General features: G+C 39.6%; 1 protein-coding gene across 2 annotated transcripts in view; it reads left to right on the top strand.

The window, feature by feature from the left end:
• Positions 1 to 22033, top strand: part of EGFLAM (EGF like, fibronectin type III and laminin G domains) — a 252965-nt gene that overhangs the window by 101248 nt on the left and 129684 nt on the right. For both annotated transcript variants that reach the window (XM_043975361.1, XM_043975360.1), the window contains exons 5-6: positions 6539 to 6656; positions 7605 to 7740. In XM_043975361.1, the coding sequence (XP_043831296.1) occupies positions 6539 to 6656; positions 7605 to 7740 (254 nt within the window). The remainder of the gene's footprint in view (positions 1 to 6538; positions 6657 to 7604; positions 7741 to 22033) is intronic.

The raw sequence follows: 22033 nt of genomic DNA, 5'->3' as shown, positions 1-22033 counted from the left end.
AACTAGAGACAAGTAGAACAATTAGGAAGCTAGTATATCGCTGGGGTGTGGGGTAATGAGGGACTGGACTCAAGTAGTGACTACATCAGAGGAGAGAAGGGGAGAAGTTCAAAAGATATTGGAGAAATAGGATAAATAGAAGTGGGCTACTGAGAGAGAAGAAATGAGGGTAACTATAAGGTTGTGAATTGTAACACAGAGGAAAGAGCATTGTTTCTGGAGTTGGAGGACATAGTTTCAAATCCCATCTCTGACACTACCTGGGTGACCATGGGCAAATCAACTGATCTTCCTCAACCTCAGTTTCTCCACTGAAAAATGGAGAATTTGGACTAAATGAACTCTTAGTTTTCTTCTAGCACTAGACCTTTGATCTCATGGTCCTGTGAGGTGATTAGGAGGTGGCTTGGACCTTCAACAGAAGTAGGAAAGTTTAGAAGAGTGATAGGTTTAGAGGAAAAGATAATGAATTCTGCTTGGGGAATTTCAAAGCTCCATGGTAAGTCTAATAGAGATATCCAGTAATCATTTAAAGATATGGAACTGAGTATAAGAGAGAGATTAGAAATTCATGTCTCCTCTTCATGGAGATGACCCTTAAGACCATCTAAACAAATTATATCACTAAGGAAAAGAGGTGGAAAAGAGAAGAGGGAGCAGGACAGATACCTGGGGAGTGTCCATGCTGAGGGGACAGGAGATTAATAACGATCAGCATGGGAGAATGAGGAGTGGTCAGGCAAGTAAAACAGAGAGAAAAGAATGTCACAGAAGCCATGGGAAGAAAGAATTCAGGAGACAGGCTTATCAATTGCATCATAAGTTAGAGAAAGGTGAAGGAGAATGTATTTCAGGTGTTCTCTATGATTCTTTTCAGCAAAAAATCCTATGATTCTATACCTCTTCCAGCATCCCAAATCCTTGCTCCCCTGCATGCAAGAAGGAGCTGAATTGGTAGCAAAGTTCTATATGTGCAGGGGTGGTGGGCAGCTAGGTGGCGCAGTGGATAAAGCACTGGCCCTGGATTCAGGAGGACCTGAGTTCAAATCTGGCCTCAGACACTTGACACTTACTAGCTGTGTGACCCTGGGCAAGTCATTTAACCCTAATTGCCCAGAAGAAAAAAAAAAAAGAGCTACCAACCCTAAAGAGGATGTCAATTCATAAGGTAAGCAGCAATTAGGAGGCAGCTAGGTGGCGCAGTGGATAAAGCACCGGCCTTGGATTCAGTAGGACCTGAGTTCAAATCTAGCTTCAGACACTTGACATTTATTATCTGTGTGACCCTGGGCAAGTTACTTAACCCTTATTGCCCCGCCCCCCCCCAAAAGACCCAAAAAATGTATATGTGCAGGAGGTTCTTAAATATATAGACATAGATATAGACCTCTTAATATATAGACATACACAGATATCCATCTATCTATCCATGTCCATGCCCATATCTATGTCTATGTCTATGTCTATGCCTATGCCTATGCCTATGCCTATGCCTATGCCTATGCCTATGTCTATGTCTATGTCTATGTCTATGTCTATGTCTATGTCTATGTCTATGTCTATGTCTATGTCTATATCTATGACTGTGTATGTCTATATCATCGATTTAGGGCTGAAATGGACCATAGAGGCACCTTCACTTTATAGATAAGTAGGCTGAAGCCCAGTGACTCTGGTTACCTTTTCCAAGGTGTCTTATGTAGTGAGTAATTAGCAGTATCAAGATTCGAACCTAGATCCTCTGACTGCAAATCTAGAGCTCCTTGTATGTGCTCTTCTGCCTCCTATGCATCTTTGTTTTTCCCCTTAGAACTCAGGACAGTGTATTGCATATAGTAAATACTTGATAAATAATTATTGAGTTGAATTGAACTAAATTGAAGGAGTTAGAGCTTCACTTATGCCTTGAAAAATATAGAGGATTTAGAGAATTAGGAGAAAGTTGCTGTAAAAAGGGATACTCATTATAAATAGAAAGTATGCTGATTATTTTAGGTACATTTTTAAAACATTATAAACTCATGTTTCCGAATTGTATATGCCATTCTTCTGGTGTGGGGCTTATCTTATCAAATCTGCAGAGAGAGCCTGGGGAAGTAGGTAGGGCCAGTAACCCGAACCAGTAAAAGTGTGGTATTCATTTGTTGTTATTGCTCACTTGTTTCAGTTCTGACTTATTTTGGGGGTGGGGGGTGAGGCAATGAGAGCTAAGTGATTTGCCCAAGGTCACACAGCTAGTATGTGTCAAGTGTCTGAAGCCAGATTTGAACTCGGGTCCTCCTGAATCCAGGGCTGGTGCTTTATCCACTGTGTTCTGACTCTTTTTTTTTAGTGAGGCAATTGGGGTTAAGTGACTTGCCCAGGGTCACACAGCTAGTAAGTGTTAAGTGTCTGAGGCCAGATTTGAACTCAGGTCCTCCTGACTCCAGGACCAGTGCTCTATCCACTGCATCACCTAGCTGCCCCTGTTCTGATTCTTTTTGACCCCATAGTGAGTTTTCTTGGCAAAGATACTGCAGTGGTTTGTCATTTCCTTTCCCAGCTCTTTTTACAGATGAGGAAACTGAGGCAAACTAGATTAAATGACTTACCCAGGGTCACACAGCTAATAACTGCCTGAGGCTGAATTTAAACTCAGCTCTTCCTGATTCCAGGCTCAGCACTCTATTCACTGCACCACCTAGCTGCCATAGGATAATTCATTTGATTCCTGGTGTGGTAAAATAATGGAATTTGGCAGACACCCAGGAGTCTGACTCGATTGATTTAGTAGTGTTTAAATTGGATGTGAATGAGAAACTACTAAGTACCCACTTAAGATGATTAGATTTTTAGCCACACCTGGCTGGCCCTGTTAAACCTAGTTTAAACTTGGCCAACCCTGAGAGGGAGTGTCCTCAGAGGCTGTGGACTTCTTCATCAACAGGGAACCAGTCTCAGCCACACAATTTGAAGGACCTCCCCTTTGGGAGAGGGAGAAAAAAGTAGAAAAAGGGACCCCCAACAGAAGTGGGAGTTCTTGCCTCAGACAGGCAAAAGGAACTTAGTGGAAAATATAAAAGGGGACTTGAGTTTTGGCAAAACAAAGAATAATAGAATAATAAGATACTTGTTTGCAAAGGACATCCGAACTGTCTATTCCAAGAATCTACTCTCTAACATATCGGACAAATCCTAGTATCTTGACTTGAAGATCACCAGTGAGAGTGACCCAACCCTCCTGCAACAATTCATTGCACTTTTGTATAGCTTTAATTGTTTTGGGAGGTTTTCCTTATGTAGACTTTAAATCCTCTTCTCCATAGCTTCTGCTTAATATCCTTTCCCCTGAAGCACCTTGAGACATTTGATCCTCAACCTGGTTCCAAATAAGAGCTCTTCAAATAGTTAAAGAACAGGAAGTCTGCAGTTGACTATTGAAGAGAGCTGAAGTCTGACAGAAAAAGGCTTCGGAAAGAATGGTGTCCAGTGTCTCAGCCTTGTGGCACCTTCAAGAATGGAGTCAAAGAGATTTGTGATGCCCAACCTGAAGTCAAGAGGTCCTAAAAAAACATATACCAGGGGCCAGCTAGTTGGCACAGTAGATAAAGCACCAGCCCCGGATTCAGGAGTACCTGAGTTCAAATCTGGCCTCAGACACTTGACACTTACTAGCTGTGTGACCCTGGGCAAGTCACTTAACCCCTATTGCCCTACAAAACAAAACAAAACAAAACAAAACACCAAAAAAACATATACCAACTCATATTTTCCAAGTTAGGAGACATGAATAATAAAACTACTCTCTTGTAGTGGGAGAAGCCCATTTAAAAAATTTTTTAAAGGGCCCTCATACCAAAAAAAAAAAAACCAACAACAACAACAGCAACAACAACAACAAATAGGGAACTGCCATTGTAGGTACTAGTCTGGTCCTAGCCTCAGTAAATTAGCTAGGCAATATGCTTCAAGCAAACTGAACTGGAATGAGACAAATGATTTGGGGTCTGTAGCTATAGTAGCATCCTAGAAGAGCTAAGGAGGTGACTACAACATCCTAAGATCACAGACTTAGAACAGGAAGGGATCTTGGAATCCATCTAGCCTGGTTCCATGTTTGACAGATAAAGATAGGGAGTCTCTCATGTTCATATACAAAGCCCAGGAATCTTTGAGGATTAGTTAGGGAATTGCCTTCCTTTATCCAAATTTCATAGAGAGCATTGAAGCAAGGTTAAGAAATGCAAACTGTTATAATAAGACAAGTCATTCTTTGTCTAGACATTCATTACCTTAGACCGAGAAATATGTGCTCTGAAAGGACGCAGAGCTTTGGAAGCAGGGTATTTAGAGCCAGAGTCGACCTTAAAGATCATCTCATCCAGCCTCTTCCTTTTACAAATCAGGAAAATGAAACCCAGAGAGAAGTGATTTGCTCAGTGGTAAGAGGCAGAGATAGGAATTCAATCCCAGTTCTCCTACCTCCAGATTTCCACTAGACTATAGTGGTTCATGTCTATATTTTAGCATTTTCTCTTTTTTTTTCTTTTCCTTGGTGTCCTAATTAAGTTCCTCTTGAAAGAACCTAAACTGCTCTTGGCTGAATTGGGGGAAAACCATCTTGTCCATACATAGGCCAGGTTACAGATGAGCATAGCAGTGTCCCTAGAAGTGATGGGTGGGGGTGACAAGGGTAATTTCAGGCTCTTGGATCATGCTGTTAATGTTAACCTGGTGCTAGAAGAGAGGGGAGAGTCCATCTGTGAGCTGGAGCTCTTCCTTCTCATCTGTGTCTTTCCCTGATAGAATCCTAGAGAGCCAAGATTTCACCAATGGAATCCAGGATCATGGCATCATCAGAAGCTCACAGATTTTTAGAGCTAAAAGGGGCCTGGGAGGTAATCTTATCCAACCTCCTCATTTTATAGATGAGAAAAATGAAGAGAAATCACCTGCAGGGATTTTTAACTTGGGGTCCAAGAACTTGTGGTTTTTAAAAAATGCTTATTTTGATAACTTTATTTTAATATAGCTGATTTCTTTTGTAATCTTATGTATCATTGTTGTTGTTTAGTTGATTAGTTGTGTCTGACTCATTTTGACCCCATTTGGGGTTTTCTTGGCAGAGATACTGGAGTACTTTGCCATTTCCTTCTCTAGCTCATTTTACAGATGAGAAACTGAGGCAAAGAAGGTTAAGTGACTTTCCTAGGGTCCCACAGGTATTAAATGTCTAATGTCAAATTTGAACTCAGGTCCTTCTGACTCCAGGCCTGCATTCTATCCACTGTGCCACCCTGCTTCCCCTTTAAGGATCATATTTTATTCATTTTTTAAAAAATGGCGAAGTGGCCCATAGGCTTTTTTTTTTTTTTTTTTTAGTGAAGCAATTGAGGTTAAGTGACTTGCCCAGCTAGTAAGTGTTAAGTGTCTGAGGCAGAATTTGCATTCAGGTACTCCTGACTCCAGGGCTGGTGCTCTGTCCCCTGCGCCACCTAGCTGCCCCCCAGCCCATAGGCTTTTACCAGCCTGCCAGATTGCCATGACACCAAAAAAGTCAAGAATTTCTCATACAATTTGTATGATTTAACCAAGGTCCCCATTGGTGATAAGAAACCCAGCTGGAATTAGAACTCAGGTCTTCTTATTTCAAAGCTAACACTCATCCCATTGTGCCACTTTGCCCCTAGCATATCCTATTTATTATTTAGTATTGCATTTTCCATGTTACTTGTTGGGTAGCAGATGTAGAAAGTGTGTGGGGGGGGCAGCTAGGTGGATAAAGTGGATAAAGCACCAGCCCTGGATTCAGGAGGGCATGAGTTCAAACCCAGTCTTAGAAACTTGACACTAGCTGTGTGACCCTGAGAAAGTCACTAAACCCTCATTGCCCCCACAAAAAATCGAACAAACAAACAAACAAACAAATAAACAACAAATAAATACAATAAAATAATAAAATAAAATAAAAAGAAAGTGTGTGGAACAAGTCTTGGCTCAGCCATACAAAGGAAGGGACCATTTCAGGTCGGTGCTCTGAGGACAACCAGAGCCGAGGATCAGGGACAAGTCTGGATTTGTAACTGCATATGTTTTTGTTGTACCCCCACACAGTTGGGGTAAGAAGCAAGGGCCCCATCTCCTGTACCTGGTCCCATTGCCTGAAGAGCATCTATGATTCAGAGATGAAAAAGCTATAGCTCATAAATTCCATCATTTGGCCTGAGAGAAGAATGTTACCTATATTCAGCAGCCAAACTGTAGGAGTTGCTTCAAACTTCATAAGCTATTTCTGAATAGTAATGAGTAGCAGTTCTAGGACCATTTTATACATTCCTCTAGAGAGCAGGCCTTCCAGTTTGATTGGAAACATGTGAGGTTGCTTTTTTCTTTCTTGATTTTTTTAAAACTGAGCTGACACTGCTTTTGTCTTTGAGGAAAGCTTAAAAACTGTTGCAAAAGGATTCTCCAGGTAGCCCACATGGTGCAGCATCAATGGAGGTTTCCAAATCCCCAGACTCATGAATTCTTCATGTCTTTCTTTTTTGACCATTGACAGGAAGTAGTGATTGGGGATTTAAAACCAGGTACCACCTACAGAGTGAGCGTTAGAGCTTACGGCTGGAACATCAAAGGACGCCTGAGCTCTCCCCGTCATGTTACCACTCTATCAAAAGGTAAAAAATTGCCCTGAATCCCTTTCCATACAAAATGTATGGTCTCCATTAATGAGAAACATTTCGTTTTGCATAGGTAAATATAAGTGACCGAGACTGAAATCCTGACAACATAAAGAGAACAGGAAGAATGTTATTGTAAATTGTGGAATGTTTCTATCCATTGAAAAGGAAAAACACAAGTGAAGGTCAAATATTATCAGTTTCTTAAAGCTATATTTTTAGCTGGAGTTATCAGACAATTAAGAGAAAAGATAGTTTTTCATGATTTCAGTCCATACTCTCAGAGAGGAGCTTTGGGAAGTAAAGGAAGTGACCTACCCAGGGTCACATAGCTAGAACATGTCAGACCAGATTTGAACTAGGGAAGATCAGTCTTCCTGACTCCAGGGCTGATGTTCTATCCACTGCACCACATAACTGCCCTTTCAACTTTTGGATAACTCTAATTGTTCAGAAGTGTGTCCTCATATCAAACCTATGCCTGCCTCTCTGCGACTTCCTGTTACTCTAATTTTACCCTCAAATACTAAGAAGAACAAATTTTACCCCTCTTCCTCCAAACAGCCCTAACACATACCCTCCCCAAATCCTTGTCTTTTTCCCCGGTTCCTCCAACTCTCTTTTGCCCTTCCATAAGGCATGGAATCTAGTCCCTTCACCATCCTGATCACCCTCCTCTGGAAACTCTTTATAATTTCTAAAACGAGACACCCATAACTCAATGCCATACTCCAGGTGTGGCTTACCTGGGGCAGTTCTATAAGGTGGAGAATGAAATGATTAGGATGCAGATACCTCAAGCTTACAGGAAATATTCTTTGAATGAGATTCCACTGTTCCTATAAGAGGAGAAGCTTCTTAGGAGAAACACATATGTTTTGTGGGCATATAAAATCTACCCACTTGCCCTGATAACCTGACAGATGTTCTTTTACTTTTGATTAGATGAATGTATACCCCCATCACCTCCTCATCAGCCTCAAGTCATCGTGGTATCTGACTCCGAGGTGGCACTGTCCTGGAAACCTGGAGAAAGCGAAGGAAGTTCACCTGTTCAGTACTACTCTCTGGAGTATATCAGGTACCTTGATGGGTCCAATATACATGTTCAACATTTCAGATATTTCAAACTTGAGAGGAAACCTAACCATGAGCCCTGCTCATTCCAGTAGGGTTTTCAAGGAAGAGTGTGTTGACCCATGTTTATACTCCAACCCCGAACTTGCTTAAATGATGCCTCTGAAGTCCAACACAAGGCCAATGCCAGTATCAATGGGAGTGGCCTGATGGGTGTGTTACTACCAATCACCAACCCCATCCCCAAGTTGGGAGGTGGCCCTATCAACTAGAGACACCCAGACTGTAGCTGAAATTCATTGGTGTTGGCTTATTTTTCAAAAATTTGTCCACAAAGTAAATATTTGATACCGACTCTCCTTAGAAACATAATAAATATGAAGCTGAATGGACACTGACAGCTGTGGTGCTATGGAGCAGTTTTTAGCATCTCTTTATCACCAATCTCAGTTCTTCTACTTCCTTTATCAGAAAGGGAAGGTAAAAGAAGTACTTCTCTGCTGAGGAGGTCGTGGGATCTCAGATTTAGAATGGGAAGGGACTTTAGTCATGGCTTAGTCCCAACCCCCTCATTTTACAGATGAAGAATCTGAGGGCTCCAGGAGGGCATAATAAAAAGCCTTTTTAGTCCAAAGGCTCTTTTTCTTTGCAATTCTGATGGGGACAACTGAAGTTTCAATGGAAGGGCCCATTTAATTAGTGGATCTGAAACAAACATTTATGACTTTTGAAGTGTGTGCATTAAAGGTGAGAGTGAGGAGGTGTTCCTAAAATTCTCTCTCCTCAATTCGAGAAGGGACAAGGTTAGCCACTCATCTGAGTGGGAGGCTCTCCAAAGTCAGAAGAGATGATTCGGTCAAGATTTATAGAGATGTGCTCTTGGTTTTCCCCTTCCCACACCTGACCTTAGTTGGGGAGGACAGAAATTGGGCTCTTGAAGGGGAAGGATCATGTTCCTTTCAGGACCACACATGACACACATTTGCAGATGTAGAACTGACAAACTCATTATCATTCTTAGGATGCATCCATACACAGGCACTGCCTAGGGATCTGAGGATTTTTTTTCGTGTTTCCACTTAGTACTAGTTTTCTGCCTATGGCTTGGAAAGCCCTTACAAATCTATGTTTAGAGAATCCTAGAGTGTTGGTGCTGGAAGAGACTTAAGAAATTATTTAGATTGGGGGTTCCAAAACTGTCATCAATGAACTTAAAAATCCTTTGTTAACTATTTCAGTACACAGTGTCTGAAAATTTATTGCAAAAACTGCACTAAGACTTTTGGGACGCCCTGCACAATTGATTTCCTTTGCAAATCTATGTATTTTAACTTGTGCATTTAAAGGCTTTATTGTAAAAAAGGATCCCTGACACACAGGAAAAGTTTAAGAACCCTTTATTGAATCACAGGATACTAGGATCATAGATTTAGAATTGATCCTTAAAGGAAGCTAAGGATTCCAAGAGGCAGAGATGAGGAAGGAATTAATGCATTCCAGCCATGGGGTCAGTCTGTGCAGAGTCCTGGTGGTGAGAAATGCAATGTTGTATCCTGGGAACCCTAAGTAGACTTGTTTGTTTGGAACATAGAGTACTTGAGTGGGAGTAATGTGCACCAACTCTGGAAAGGTAGGCTAGAGCCTATTCACAAAGGGTTTTAAATGACAAACAGAGGTGTTTGTATATTATCCTAGGGATGGAAGATGGAACTATACCCATAATGTGAAGGAAACCTGCTGTCTAAGGAAATTGGAACTTCGATTCCTATGATTTCAGTGTTTACTCTGTTTTAGAAAGAATCCCTTAGCAGCATATTGCTGTGTTTGTTTCCATGTTTTAAAATAAATCCCAGCATTCGTTTGTAAACATCTCAGATTATACCCTATTACAGCTGAGTGCCCAAGGATGTGTACTTAGCAAGAGCCTGTGTGGGATCCAAATCAGAAAAGGCAATTAGCGTTCATGGTTTCTCAGGCGCTTCTGTTATTCCCTTCTCCCAGATATGCTTGTTGAGTGTTTAATGCTAAACTCTTCTTGTCCTGATACTTCCCTTCTGCAGAAGGAAGAGGGTGGTATGCCTCTGAGCTCCAATTTTAAGGCAAATTAATGGGTTCACAGCATTGCCAAAAGATTGCGTTCTAGTTGCCAATATAGGAGACAGGAGCACCTACTAATGCTAGGGAAAATGGCTAATAACCTTCAAACTCAAAGTAGGCTAGACTGCCCAGGTCTAGTGATTTCCAGCTTAAGAGGTTCAACAAGTCATTTAGGGTCATGTAAGGGGCTACTTATAGAAGGCATGCCTTTTTCCCACCAAGAATGTGATATTTCAGAAATAGGCTAAACATAAGCACCATTGATCTTGCTAGAATGTAACCTGGAATGCTGCTTTAAGTTATGGTCTGCTGACTTTTCCACCTGCTGCCCTGAGCCCAAAATGAGACTTAGAAAACTCATCTATACCCAAGGCTGCTCCAGAGCTGATAGTGATGCCTAAGAATGGATTTTGTTTGAGAGCTTTGATGTCACCCACACCTGAGCTGTTCTGTAGCAATGCCCTCTGTACTAAGTTGGGAGATGTGAGTCCCAATGGCTTTAGCCCTTAAGTAGCTGTGAAATCTTGAACCAGTCAGCTCAACACTCTGAAGTTTCCATTTCATCACTCATCAGTTAGGATAACACTCTCCCTATCTAGCACAAATGGTTTCCATGAGGAGAGCACTATAGAAATGGGCTATTTCACAGTGATTACCAAGATGAGCATTACCAGAGTCTCGAGCACTCTTTTTCTGTGAAGCCCAACTCTTAGTTATGCTTCCTATATAGTGGGAATGATGACATCAGAGACATAATAAAGAAATTAACTTATCATGATATTTTAGAAGTATTTTATATGGTTACTTAAAAGTAACAGCATCAATTGTGAAAGACTTAACTCTTCTCAGCAACACAGTGATCTAAGGCAATTCCAAAAGACTCATGATGGGAAATTCTCTCCTCATCCAGAAAAAGAACTATGGACTCTGAATGCAGAGCCAAGCACATTGTTTTAACTTTATTTGTTGTTATTTTTTCTTTCTTGTGGTTTTTCCCTTTTGTTCTGATTCCTCTTTTACAACACGACTAATATGGAGATATTTATAACATGATTGTAAAATATATAACCTATATCTAATCACTTGCCATCTTGGGGGGGGGAGGGAAGGGAGGGAAAAAATTTGGAACTCAAAATCTTACAAAAATTATTGAAAACAATCTTTACATGTAATTGGAAAATAAAACAGAATACCGGCAGCAAAGAATAACAACCTAAATCCCACTATCAATCAATGAATTAGCAAGCCTTTCTTAAATGTTCCTACTCTGTTTGAAATGTTATGCTAGCTGCTAGGGATACAGAAACAAATTGAGGGGAGCAGCCAGGTGGCACAGTGGATAAAGCACTGGCCCTGGATTCAGGAGGACCTGAGTTCAAATCCAGCCTCGGACACTTGACACTTACTAGCTGTGTGATCCTGGGCAAGTCACTTAACCCTCATTAACCTGCAAAACAAATAAACAAACAAACAAAAAGACAAACAAATTGAGACAGGTTCTGCCCTCCAAGAGCTTACATCCTATCAGAGGAAATAATGCATATATAAATATTATATATATATATACATACACACATTTAAATATATATAAATGCACAAATATATTTTTCCAAAGGGGGAGACAGCAGGAAAAGGGTGGATCAGGAAGGCCTCACATAGAAGGTGGGATATGAACTGCATTTTGAAAGAAACTAGGGGTTCCAAGAAGCAGAGGAGAGGAAGGAGTGAATCCCCAGCTAGAGGGACAGGCTGTACAAAAAGGTGGAGGCAGGTGATGGAGTGTTACTTGTGAGGAAAGGCAAGAAAGCTATCCTGGATGGATCAAAGAGTGTGTGATTGAGAATAATGTATAACTTCAACCAGAAACTCAAAGCCCATTTGCATAAGACTCATTGATGGAGATTGATTACTCAGTGCTCCACACTTAAATGAAGGGCAAGAACTTGGGAGAGGAGAGCTTGGTCTGTTGACACCCAGTTTTGAGAAAGGAGCCTTATATTTCCAAATTCTCTTTATGTATTGATTTATTTTTTTATTTTGGCAGGGCAATTAGGGTTAAGTGACTTACCCAGGATCACACAGCTAGTAAGTGTCAAGTGTCTGAGGCTGGATTTGAACTCAGGTCCTCCTGAATCCAGGGCCAGTGCTTTATCCACTGCAGTGCCACCTAGCTGCCCCCAAACCAGATTCTCTTTAATGAGAGCTCTCTGAAGGGAAAGAAAGACTTCAAAGAAACTGACAGACAAATAGAGGAGCTGGCATTTTGATCATGTCCTTACCTCCAGTTTACTACACTAGAAAATTTGGGGAATTTTTCCTTTGGTGAGATCTAAAATGTCTGTCTCTGTCTGTCCCTCTCTGTCCCTCTCTGTGTTTTTGTGTGTCTGTCTCTTTTTGTCTCTCTCCCTCTTTCTCTCTTTCTGTCTCTGCCTCTGTCTCTCTATCTCTGTCTCTGTGGCTGTCTGTCTCTCTCAATGTTTCTGTGTGTCTCTCTCTGTGTCTCTTCTCTCTGTCTTCCTCTGTCTCTCTCTCTCTTAGTGTATCTCTATCTTTTTCTGTCTGTCTGTGTCTCTATGTCCATCTCTGTCTCTCTGTCTCTCTATGTCTCTGTCTCTCTCTCTTTCTCTCTCTCTGTCTCTGTCTCAGATATTTCATTTCCAGGGGAAGGGCTCATTTGCTCTGGTTATTATCCAGTATATTCTCATCTTTAAAACTCGTCTGATTTGTTTGCTATTAGTTTACATAAATGCATTTATTTGATATTCACTCTGTGTCATTTTTGTATGACTGGCATTTGGTAGGTAGGGAATCAAACCTTGGATATATAGCTTGGGGCCCTCCTTCCCCATTTAGGAATAACGATCAAGAGTACAGTTTGAATTGTAAGCATTACATCCTCTAGACTAACAATGCTCAGGGAAGCAGTGATCTTTAGTGTCTCTTCTGCTCACTTATTCCCAGGAGATTGTCCATAGTCTAGCCCAGTATTCCCTCTCTCTGAGAAGAGCAGATTGGCAAGCTTCTTGTCCCTAACCTCCTGCTTCCCTCCCTTGCAAAGTCCCAAAGTCTCCCTTGGAGAAGATTGAGTGAAGGAGACTCTAGATAACAATATATAATAAGACTGGAAAGGTAGATTTGAGTTAGGTTGGCAAGGGGTTTGAACCACTTTAGGACAGGGGTGGCGTTTCTTTCGTCATTGATAAGACTGGTAGAATACTTCAGGCCACAGTTCCCACATGAGTAAGTGACTAAGCAAGGTCTTAGTATCAAGAAAGTGAGTGTGTTTTGTTTCAATTTACTCTTTTTTTTTTTAAGGGAGGCAATTGGGGTTAAGTGACTTGCCCAGGGTCACACAGCTAGTAAGTGTTAAGTGTCTGAGACCGGATTTGAACTCAGGTCCTCCTGACTCCAGGACCAGTACTCTATCCACTGTGCCACCTAGCTGCCACCTTCAATTTACTCTTTCTGAGAATAATCATGGCTTACCTATAGTGGGAGGCCAGACAAAGGAATTTGTACTTTTTGACCTTATCAGAGTAGAAGTTTGTCAGAAGCCTAGGCTGAGGATGAAAGTTTTCAGTCAGGTGTGATCATCATAATTTACCCAAGTCAGCCTACAGGCTTGAGATTAACTCAGGCAACAGCATTTTATCTTTTTCAAATGTACCCAACAGATGGTGAGTTGTTGTTTCCTATGCAATGGAGAGAATATTTAAAGTCTGCAAACTCAAAATAAGCCTATAGACAATAATATTATCATTTTTTAACTTTACCTGATATTTTAATACAACAGATCCTATTTTCAGGTGAAGATGAATATCTGTTTTCCCAAATGATGTTGGGCATATCTTGGTGGACAGCAAAGCTTAGTGCTTATTGAAATAAGAGCCTAGCATATATATAGCTACCTACATTTGAAATATTTTGGTTATGAATATCTGAAAAGCTACTCCACTTTCTGACTGCGAATTTCCCTAGGGTATCTCCCTTTCTCATAAGCAAAAAAAATGTATTCTAGGGAAAGTAAAGCTGGAGGTCTGTAAAGGAAATATTTTTCACCTCTGATGTTCTAGTGTTTTCAATGCCCATATCCATATATACTATCTGGCAGGCTGATCAGAGGTAAAAAATAGTTTTCACTTAACTCCCTTCTATAGCTTTTCAGATTGAACATTCCCATAGGTGTGGACTGATTGGTTAAAATTTAATCACAGCATAGTATTTTTGACTAAGAAGGGAAAAATGAAGCCTTCTTGAGTTGTAATGTGGACATTTTCAATTCCACCATTTTCTCCTTGTAGTCTATATAAAAATTCAAGATGATGTGCAATTTAGAGCCATGGGTCAAAAAAAAAAAAAAAACCTCAGCAAAAGTTAGATATTTCATCAGAAGAAAAATAGTTTTTCCTCCCTTCTCCCTTCTGCCTCTTCTCCACTAAATAATTCAATACCTTCTTTTGCCCCCTTGTAAGAGAAGCAATCCATAATGAGACTTAGAAAATTCATCTTCACACAGGTCTGCTCCTAAGCTAATTGTAATGCCTAAGAATTGATTTAATTTGGGAGTCTCAAAGTCATTCACACTTGAGGTTGGCTTTTTTTTAAACTAACAAATTGATATTTTTGTTAAAAAGTCATCCTTTTTTTAAACCTACCACCTCAAAGTTCACCAACTACTTACTAATCCTAGAGAAACAAATGAACTTAATTAAAATTTTCTCACTGGAAGCTACCTTCCAGGGGATCTAAGTGCAATGAGTGCCAACCCTAAAATTCAGCATGGAGGCTAAGGCCAATGTAGTGATCTTCCTTGTGTGCTCCAAAGACCTAAAGTTAAGTTTAATGGCTTTTCAGGTTAATGAAATTTATTTTTCAGAATCTGAATTAAGAGGAAAAAAGGGTGCTTATATCATAAGAAAACAACGAGGCCTAGAAAAGTTTCCTTATCTGCCCACTTCCCTTACATGGTGAGCTAGGAAAGATGTGTCCCATCTTCCACCTGAGAAGCAGCCTTGAGCCTACAATGGAAAATAATGAGCAAGTACACTGAAGATCCTCATTTCCATCAATGAAATCATAGAGTTGCAGCAAACTATAAAAGCCCTGGGTGAGAGATAGTAATCAGTCACAGCTGGCCTTGGGTCTCTCTGAGGTTGCCCCCTCTCTAGTATCTCCAGCTCCACCAGCTTTGTTTAAGGATATGGTTTCTAGGGGCACAAAGATCTGCATTTCTAGCCTGGCCTAAGTCAGACAAATAGTCTTATTTTAGCACAGATAAAATTGGAGTTTCTCAAGAGAAGCCTTATTAGGACATTGGGGGGGGGAAGAATGGAAATTTAAGAGCATGAGCATGGAAATGAGAAAAATTGATACTGGCTCTGGGGCTAAAAGACCTGGGTTTTAAATCTAATCCTACCACTTCCAAGTATTAAAGTCACTTAGTTGAAAGGTGAGTTTGTAGAGACTAGAACCCAGGTGTTTTAACACTTCATCTTTCCATGCTTTAGGCAATTCTCTGAGACTATATATTATAGAAAAATAGCTGCGGTATTCATGTATCAATAGAGGGAGCTTCCACATTGGGAGTTTCTGATATTTGAAATCATTGTGTGAACAATAAAAAAGATGTTAATAATAACTAACATTTGTATAGAATTTTAAGGTTTCTGAAGTGCTGTACACATTATCTTTTCTTTTTTTATTAAGAGGCCATTCTTTGCCTCTTTTTTGTGGGGCAATGAGAGTTAAATGACTTGCCCAGGGTCACACAGCTAGTAAGTGTCAAGTGTCTGAGGCCGGATTTGAACTCAGGCCCTCCTGATTCCAGGGCCAGTGCTTTATCCACTGTGCCACCTAGCTGGCCCCTATGTACACATTATCCTACTGGATCCTCACAACAATTCTGGGAGGTAGGTGTTATTTCCATACGCATTTTTGGATGGTTTTTTTTCTCCAATAGATGAGGAAACTGAGAGAGGTTGACTTGCCCAGGGTTCCAGCTGATAAGTGAACAATGAGTGAATATATATACTATCTTAGAGTAAAGAGGTATGGTATTTTGCTTTTTGTTGCATATACCTTAGCTCAATGGCTAGCACAAAGTAAAGCTCTTAATAAATGTGTGTCAGTGGCTGACTGATTTGAACACTAACTCAGATAAGATATCAGAATCTTTAAAAATGTCAAACTCTAGAGGATCATATTTTGTAGCTATGAGGTACAGAAGGAGAGAATGGGGAGTAGATGAGAATTAACGTTTTATCAACAGAAATGTCAAACCAGTAAGTATTTCTTTAAGAAGCATCTGAGGGGCAGCTAGGTGGTGCAGTGGATAAAGCAACCGGCCCTGGATTCAGGAGGACCTGAGTTCAAATCCAGCCTCAGACACTTGGCACTTACTAACTGGGTGACCCTGGGCAAGTCACTTAACCCTCACTGCCCTGCAAAAAATTTTTTAAAAAAAGAAGCATCTGGAGATTTTTTGCTTCTGCTTTTGAAGCATCTCAGAGAAGTCTCCCAAACTGGTACTGGGTGCCAGGATATCTCATAAGGGGCATGCCCATCTGTTCTATGCCATAATGGAAGGACTAGAAGGGCAATTCTGATGGTATTCACAAAATGGAGATATACTAGCTCTACAAATGGATCCCTTAAAGCTTTAGTCACTCCTAAAGTGAGCTTTACTAATGTAACATCAAGTCAAATTGATGGAAGTTGACATAAATTGAATTCTTGTGAGGGTAACAGCACTGGGAGTCATTGGTAAAGCATAAAATGAAAAGTGCACTCCCTGATTGGCTCGCCTGGGACAAATTGCCAGCTTGAGTTTATCATTACCCCACTCTATCCATCTGTTTGTCATTTGGTGGGGTTGGACAGATTCGTAAATAAAGGAAGCAGGCTGAAAGCTGAAGGTCAAATGATTCGTCATCCTTTTTTTTTTCTTTTTTGAACTGAGACTGCTTAGTGGTTTTTAGAGTTTCCTCTACAATGCATTTTATTGGAAAGAAAGTCTTTGTGGAAACTAGTTCTGAACAAGCAAAAAGAGATTAGTTTGGGGAACCCACCCCTGAAAAAAAGAAACCCAGTTTATCTTGAATAATCTGTAGGTCCATGAATCTTTTCTCTTAGAGCAGCAAGTGGCAACCTAAAAGAAATCAAAAGATTTCTCTTTAGGTGACACTCAACTGGGCTGTGCTACCAAACATCTTACTACATTTATTCTAAGGGATTGGAAATGGCCATAAGATCATGGATTCAGAGTTGCCATAGACCTTAAAGAACATCTAGCTCAGTAGGGAAAAAACTCAAATAGAAAGGTATCCCTGCAGCTGATCTATAGACTTAGAAAACCACAAATTAACATTATCTATGTGATACTGTATTTTTATTTATTTTGTTAAACATTTCCCAATTACGTATTTTAGCTCCAGGGAGCCAATAAGCATTTATTAAGCACTTAACAAGTACGGTCAGGGTGCTATATTTTAGGTGTACAAAAACAAGCAAGGGATAGTCTCAGCCTTCAAGGAGTTCACAGTCTTATGTTAATCCCCCTAACCTTTGTTTCCATAGCAACCGCCCTGGGTCATATCCCCATTTCTTTTCAACTAGAATATTATTATAGCCTTCATTTTTAACTTTTAAAAATACGCCTGTTATTATTTATTTTTACATTGTTTTCTTTTTTATATTTTGAGTTCCAAATTCTTTCCCGCCTCACACCTTCCCACATACTCTAAGAAGGCAAGAATATTATATCAAGTATATATGTGAAATCATACAAAACATGTTTCCATATTAGCCACATTATAAAAAATAAAAAACAAAATTAAATAAAGAAAATGAAAAAAATCACCCTTTAATTTGTACTCACAGTTCATCAGTTCTCTCTCTGGATGTGGATGGTATTTTTGTTCATCATGAGTCCTTTGGCTTAGTATATTATATTAACCAGAGTAGCCAAGTCTTTCACAGTTGATCATTACAACATTGCTGTTACTGTGTACAATGATTTTTCAGTTCTTCCCACTTCACTTTGAATCACTTCATATAGTTCTTGCCATATTTTTTTTTCTGAAACCACCTCCCTAATCATTTCCCACAGCACAATAGTATCCCATTATAATCATATGCCACAATTTGTTCAGCCATTCCCCAGTTGATGAGTATCCCCTCAATTTCCAATTTTTTGCCACCACAAAAAGAGTTGCTATAAATATTTTTGTACATATAAGTCCCTTTCTTTTTTCTTTGATCTCTTTGCAATAAAGACCTAGTAGTGCTATTACTGGGTTGAAGGGTATGCACAGTTTTATCCCCCTTTGTTCATAGTTCCAAATTGTTCTCCAGAATTGTTGGAACAATTTACTGCTTCACCAACAGTTCATTAGTGTACCTACTTTTACATCATCCCTTCCAACTTTTGTCACTTTTTTTCTTTCTTTTTTTGTGGGGCAATTGGGGTTAAGTGACTTACCAAGATCACACAGCTAGTAAGTGTCAAGTGTCTGAGGCCAGATTTGAACTCAGGTCTTTGTGAACCCAGGGCCAGTGCTTTATCCACTGTGCCACGTAGCCGCCCCACATTTGTCACTTTTTTTTTTAAGTGAGGCAATTAGGGTTAAGTGACTTGCCCAGGGTCACACAGCTAGTACGTGTCAAGTGTCTGAGGCCGGATTTGAACTCAGGTACTCCTAACTCCAGGGCTGGTGCTCCATCCACTGCGCCACCTAGCTGCCCGTACATTTGTCACTTTTGATAGATGTGAGGTGGAAGCTCAGAATCATTTTAATTTGTCTTTCTCTAATCAATAGTGATTTAGAGCATTTTTTTCATGTGACTATAGATCTCTCTTATTTTTGCTTCTGAAAACTACCTGTTTATATTCTTTAAATATTTGTCAGTTGGGGGAATGGCTCTTATTTTTATAAATTTAACTCAGTTCTATGCTCAGTATATATTTGAGAAGTGAGGTCTTTGTTAGAGAAACTTGGAAAATTTTTTATTACTTCATTGTCCTTTTAGCAAAATTTAGTTTCCCTTATTTTCCCTTTTAATTAGGTCTATTTTTGCCTTTGCTTTGTCTGATATCATGATTGCTACCCCTACCTTTTAAATAGTTTAGCCAAAGCATATTATATCCAGGTTTTTATTTTAAATATATGTGTGTCTTTCTGTTTCAAGTGTGTCTCTTATAAACAACATATGGTTGGATTCTGGTTTCTGGCCCATTCTGCTATTCAATTCTATTTTGTGGGTGAGTTCATCCCATTCACATTCAAGTTATCATTATTAACTGTTTCCCCCTCCATTCCATTTCCTTGTGTTTCTTCTTCTCTCTCTTTCTCTTTTTCCTGTCCCTCCTCAAAAGCCTGTTTTGGTTCTAATCACTGCCTCTCTTGATCTGCCCTCCCTTTTATCATTCCTCCCTCCTATTAAGCTACATTTCTATACACACCTAAGTGTGTGTATACGCTTCTCTCTTTGAACCAATTCTGATGAAAGTAAGACTCAAGCATTGCCTATCACCCTCCTCCATTTTCCCTTCCACTGTAAAACCTCTTTCTTGTATCCCTCTGTTATATGAGAAAATTTTGCCCATTCTACTTCTCCCTTTCCCCTTCTCAGTATATCTTTCTTTCTTCCTCCTTCTTGTTTTTGGAGATTATTCCAACATAATCATGGCCTCTGACTAAATAAATTCTTTTTAACTGGCCTAATAATGATACTGTTCTTAGGAGTTACATGTATCATCTTCCCATATAGGAATGTAAACAATTTAACTTTATTGAGACCATTATGATTACTCTTTCATGCTTACTTTTTTATGTTTCTCTTGAGCCTTGTATTAGATTTTCTATTCAGCTCTGGTCTTTTCATCATGAATGTTTGAAAGTACTAATTTCATTAAGTATTCATTTTTCCCCTAATGGATTATACTTTGTTTTGCTAGATAGATTATTCTTGGTTGTAATCCTAGCTCCTTGCCTTCTTTCAGAATATCATTATAAGACCTCTATTCCTTTAACATGGAAGTCAATAAGTCTTGTGTGATCCTGACTGTGGCTCCACAATATTTGAGTTGTTTTTTCTGACTTATTGAAGTATTTTCTCTTTGGTTTCAGGGCTCTTGAATCTGGCTATGATATTCCTGGGATCTCTTTTAGGAGGTGATTGGTGAATTCTTTTAATTTCTATTTCACCCTCTGGTTTTCCTTGGCTTTCAGGTAGTGCAATAATTCTTAAAATATCTCTCCTGGATCTATTTTCTAGGTCATTTGGATTTTTTATTGGATATTTCACATTTTCTTCTTTTTTCATGTGTTTGACTTTGTTTTATTGTTTCTTGATGTCTTATGGAGATATTAGCTTCTACTTGTCCAATTCCAATTTTTAAGGAATTATTTTATTGAATGATATTTTGTACCACTTTTTCCATTTGGCCAATTCTTTTTAAGGAATTCTTTTCTTCAGTGAATTTTTGTGCTTCCCCTACCATTAAACCAGTTCTGTGTTTTAAGATTTTTTTTCTTCAGTATTTTGGTTTCTCTTTTACCAAAGTGTTAATTCACTTTTTATAATCTTCTTGCATCACTCTTACTTCTTTTCCCAATTTTTCCTCTACCATTCTTATCTCTTTCTTTAACTTTAACAGGAATTATTTTGGGGCTTGGGTCCAACTCGTATTTTTCTTTGAGGCTTAGTAGCTGTTTTTACATTTTTTCTTCTTCTAAGTTTATGTCCTATTCTTCCCTGAAACTGCAGCTGATTTTTATGGTCAGATTATTTTTTGTTGTTGTTTGTTTCTCCAGACTATTTCTTGACATTGCTAACCTGGGGTGGAGAGGCACTGTGCCAAGTGTCACATTCTTTCATGTGCTGCTCTTTTCAGAGCTAGTTCTGGGCTTCTGCAAGTTTCTGGTGCTTCCAAAGTGCTATATCCTAGAGAGGTGTAGTCACTTTTCTACTGGTCCATCTCTTCTTTTTCCTAAGTAAAGGCCCTGGTCCCCTGCAGCTACAAGTAGTAGCATTCCTCTTTGTCCTGGAACTGTGACCAGGGCCCCTAGTCTCTTGTGACAGACTCCCAGTCCCCCATTCACCTTGTATCTGAAACCCAGAACTGTGTATGGGCTATAGAGTTGCCAATCAGTGCCAGTTGTACCCAGTGCCCACAAAGCATCCCCTATAATCTCTTTGTAATTGGTTGTCTGATCCCCTTACCATCTCTGGCCTGAGAGTTCCTGAAGCTGCTAGTGCTGTCACTGTTGCAGCTGTATGTGTGGGCTCTGGCCAGGTCTCCACCCTAGTGTCATAAACTTCTCCTAGGGACCTCCTAAATTTTCTAAGGCTGGAAAAATGCCTCACCCTGAACATTTGTTGACTCCATTGCTCCCAGATCTGATTTGACTCATTATTTTAAAGTTGTTTGGAGGGGAATGTCGGGAGAGTTCAGTTGGTTGCCTCTAATCCACCATTTTGGCTTTGCTCCTTACCTCCCAATTACATTTTAATCTGATTCAGGCCACTCTGGAGTTTTGTGAGTTGCTTATGGCTAGGACCATGAGTTTGATACCTCTGATATTGCCCCACTATCCCCTTTTATAGATGAAAAAAAATAAGGCCTATGGTCATAAAGGCAATAAGTAGTAGAGTTGAATTTTAAACTTAGGCCTTCTGCCTCCAAATAATTATACCATTGTCTTAGGAGGAAAAGGCATATAGGAAACAACAGTAAATATTTTTTTAAAAAACATATCACTTTAGAAATTTAAGCTCCCAAGACCCCCACAGAAGTCAGAAAAACATCTAAAAGTATAATTGGATATGGGTTGATGGGGAATATGGGGTAGGGCTTTTAAAATAGTCATTTCCAAAAACTATAATTAAATTTTCTCAAAACAAAGGAATGAAAAGCAGATTTCTAATCCACTTTCTTTTAGTCCAGGATGCTGACAAAAGATGCAAGATACACATCTTCCACCCCTCACTTCCCCTAGAAGACATGCCACCCCTTAGTACATTCCATTGTCAGCAATATTTTTCCTAACACTTAAGAGTTTTAGCCTAATTTCTCAATAATAGTTTATGTGGATGTGTCTATATATAAATATATATGTATATAAATATATGTTTATATATCTTTTGCCTCCCTTCCCTTAGTATAATGTATATAAAACACACACACATTACATTAAAGG

This window comes from Dromiciops gliroides, chromosome 1 (assembly GCF_019393635.1).
Source record: "Dromiciops gliroides isolate mDroGli1 chromosome 1, mDroGli1.pri, whole genome shotgun sequence".
Lineage (NCBI taxonomy): Eukaryota > Metazoa > Chordata > Mammalia > Microbiotheria > Microbiotheriidae > Dromiciops > Dromiciops gliroides.
The sequence above is the reverse complement of the archived record's forward strand: the minus strand, read 5'-3'. Positions and strand labels throughout refer to the sequence as shown.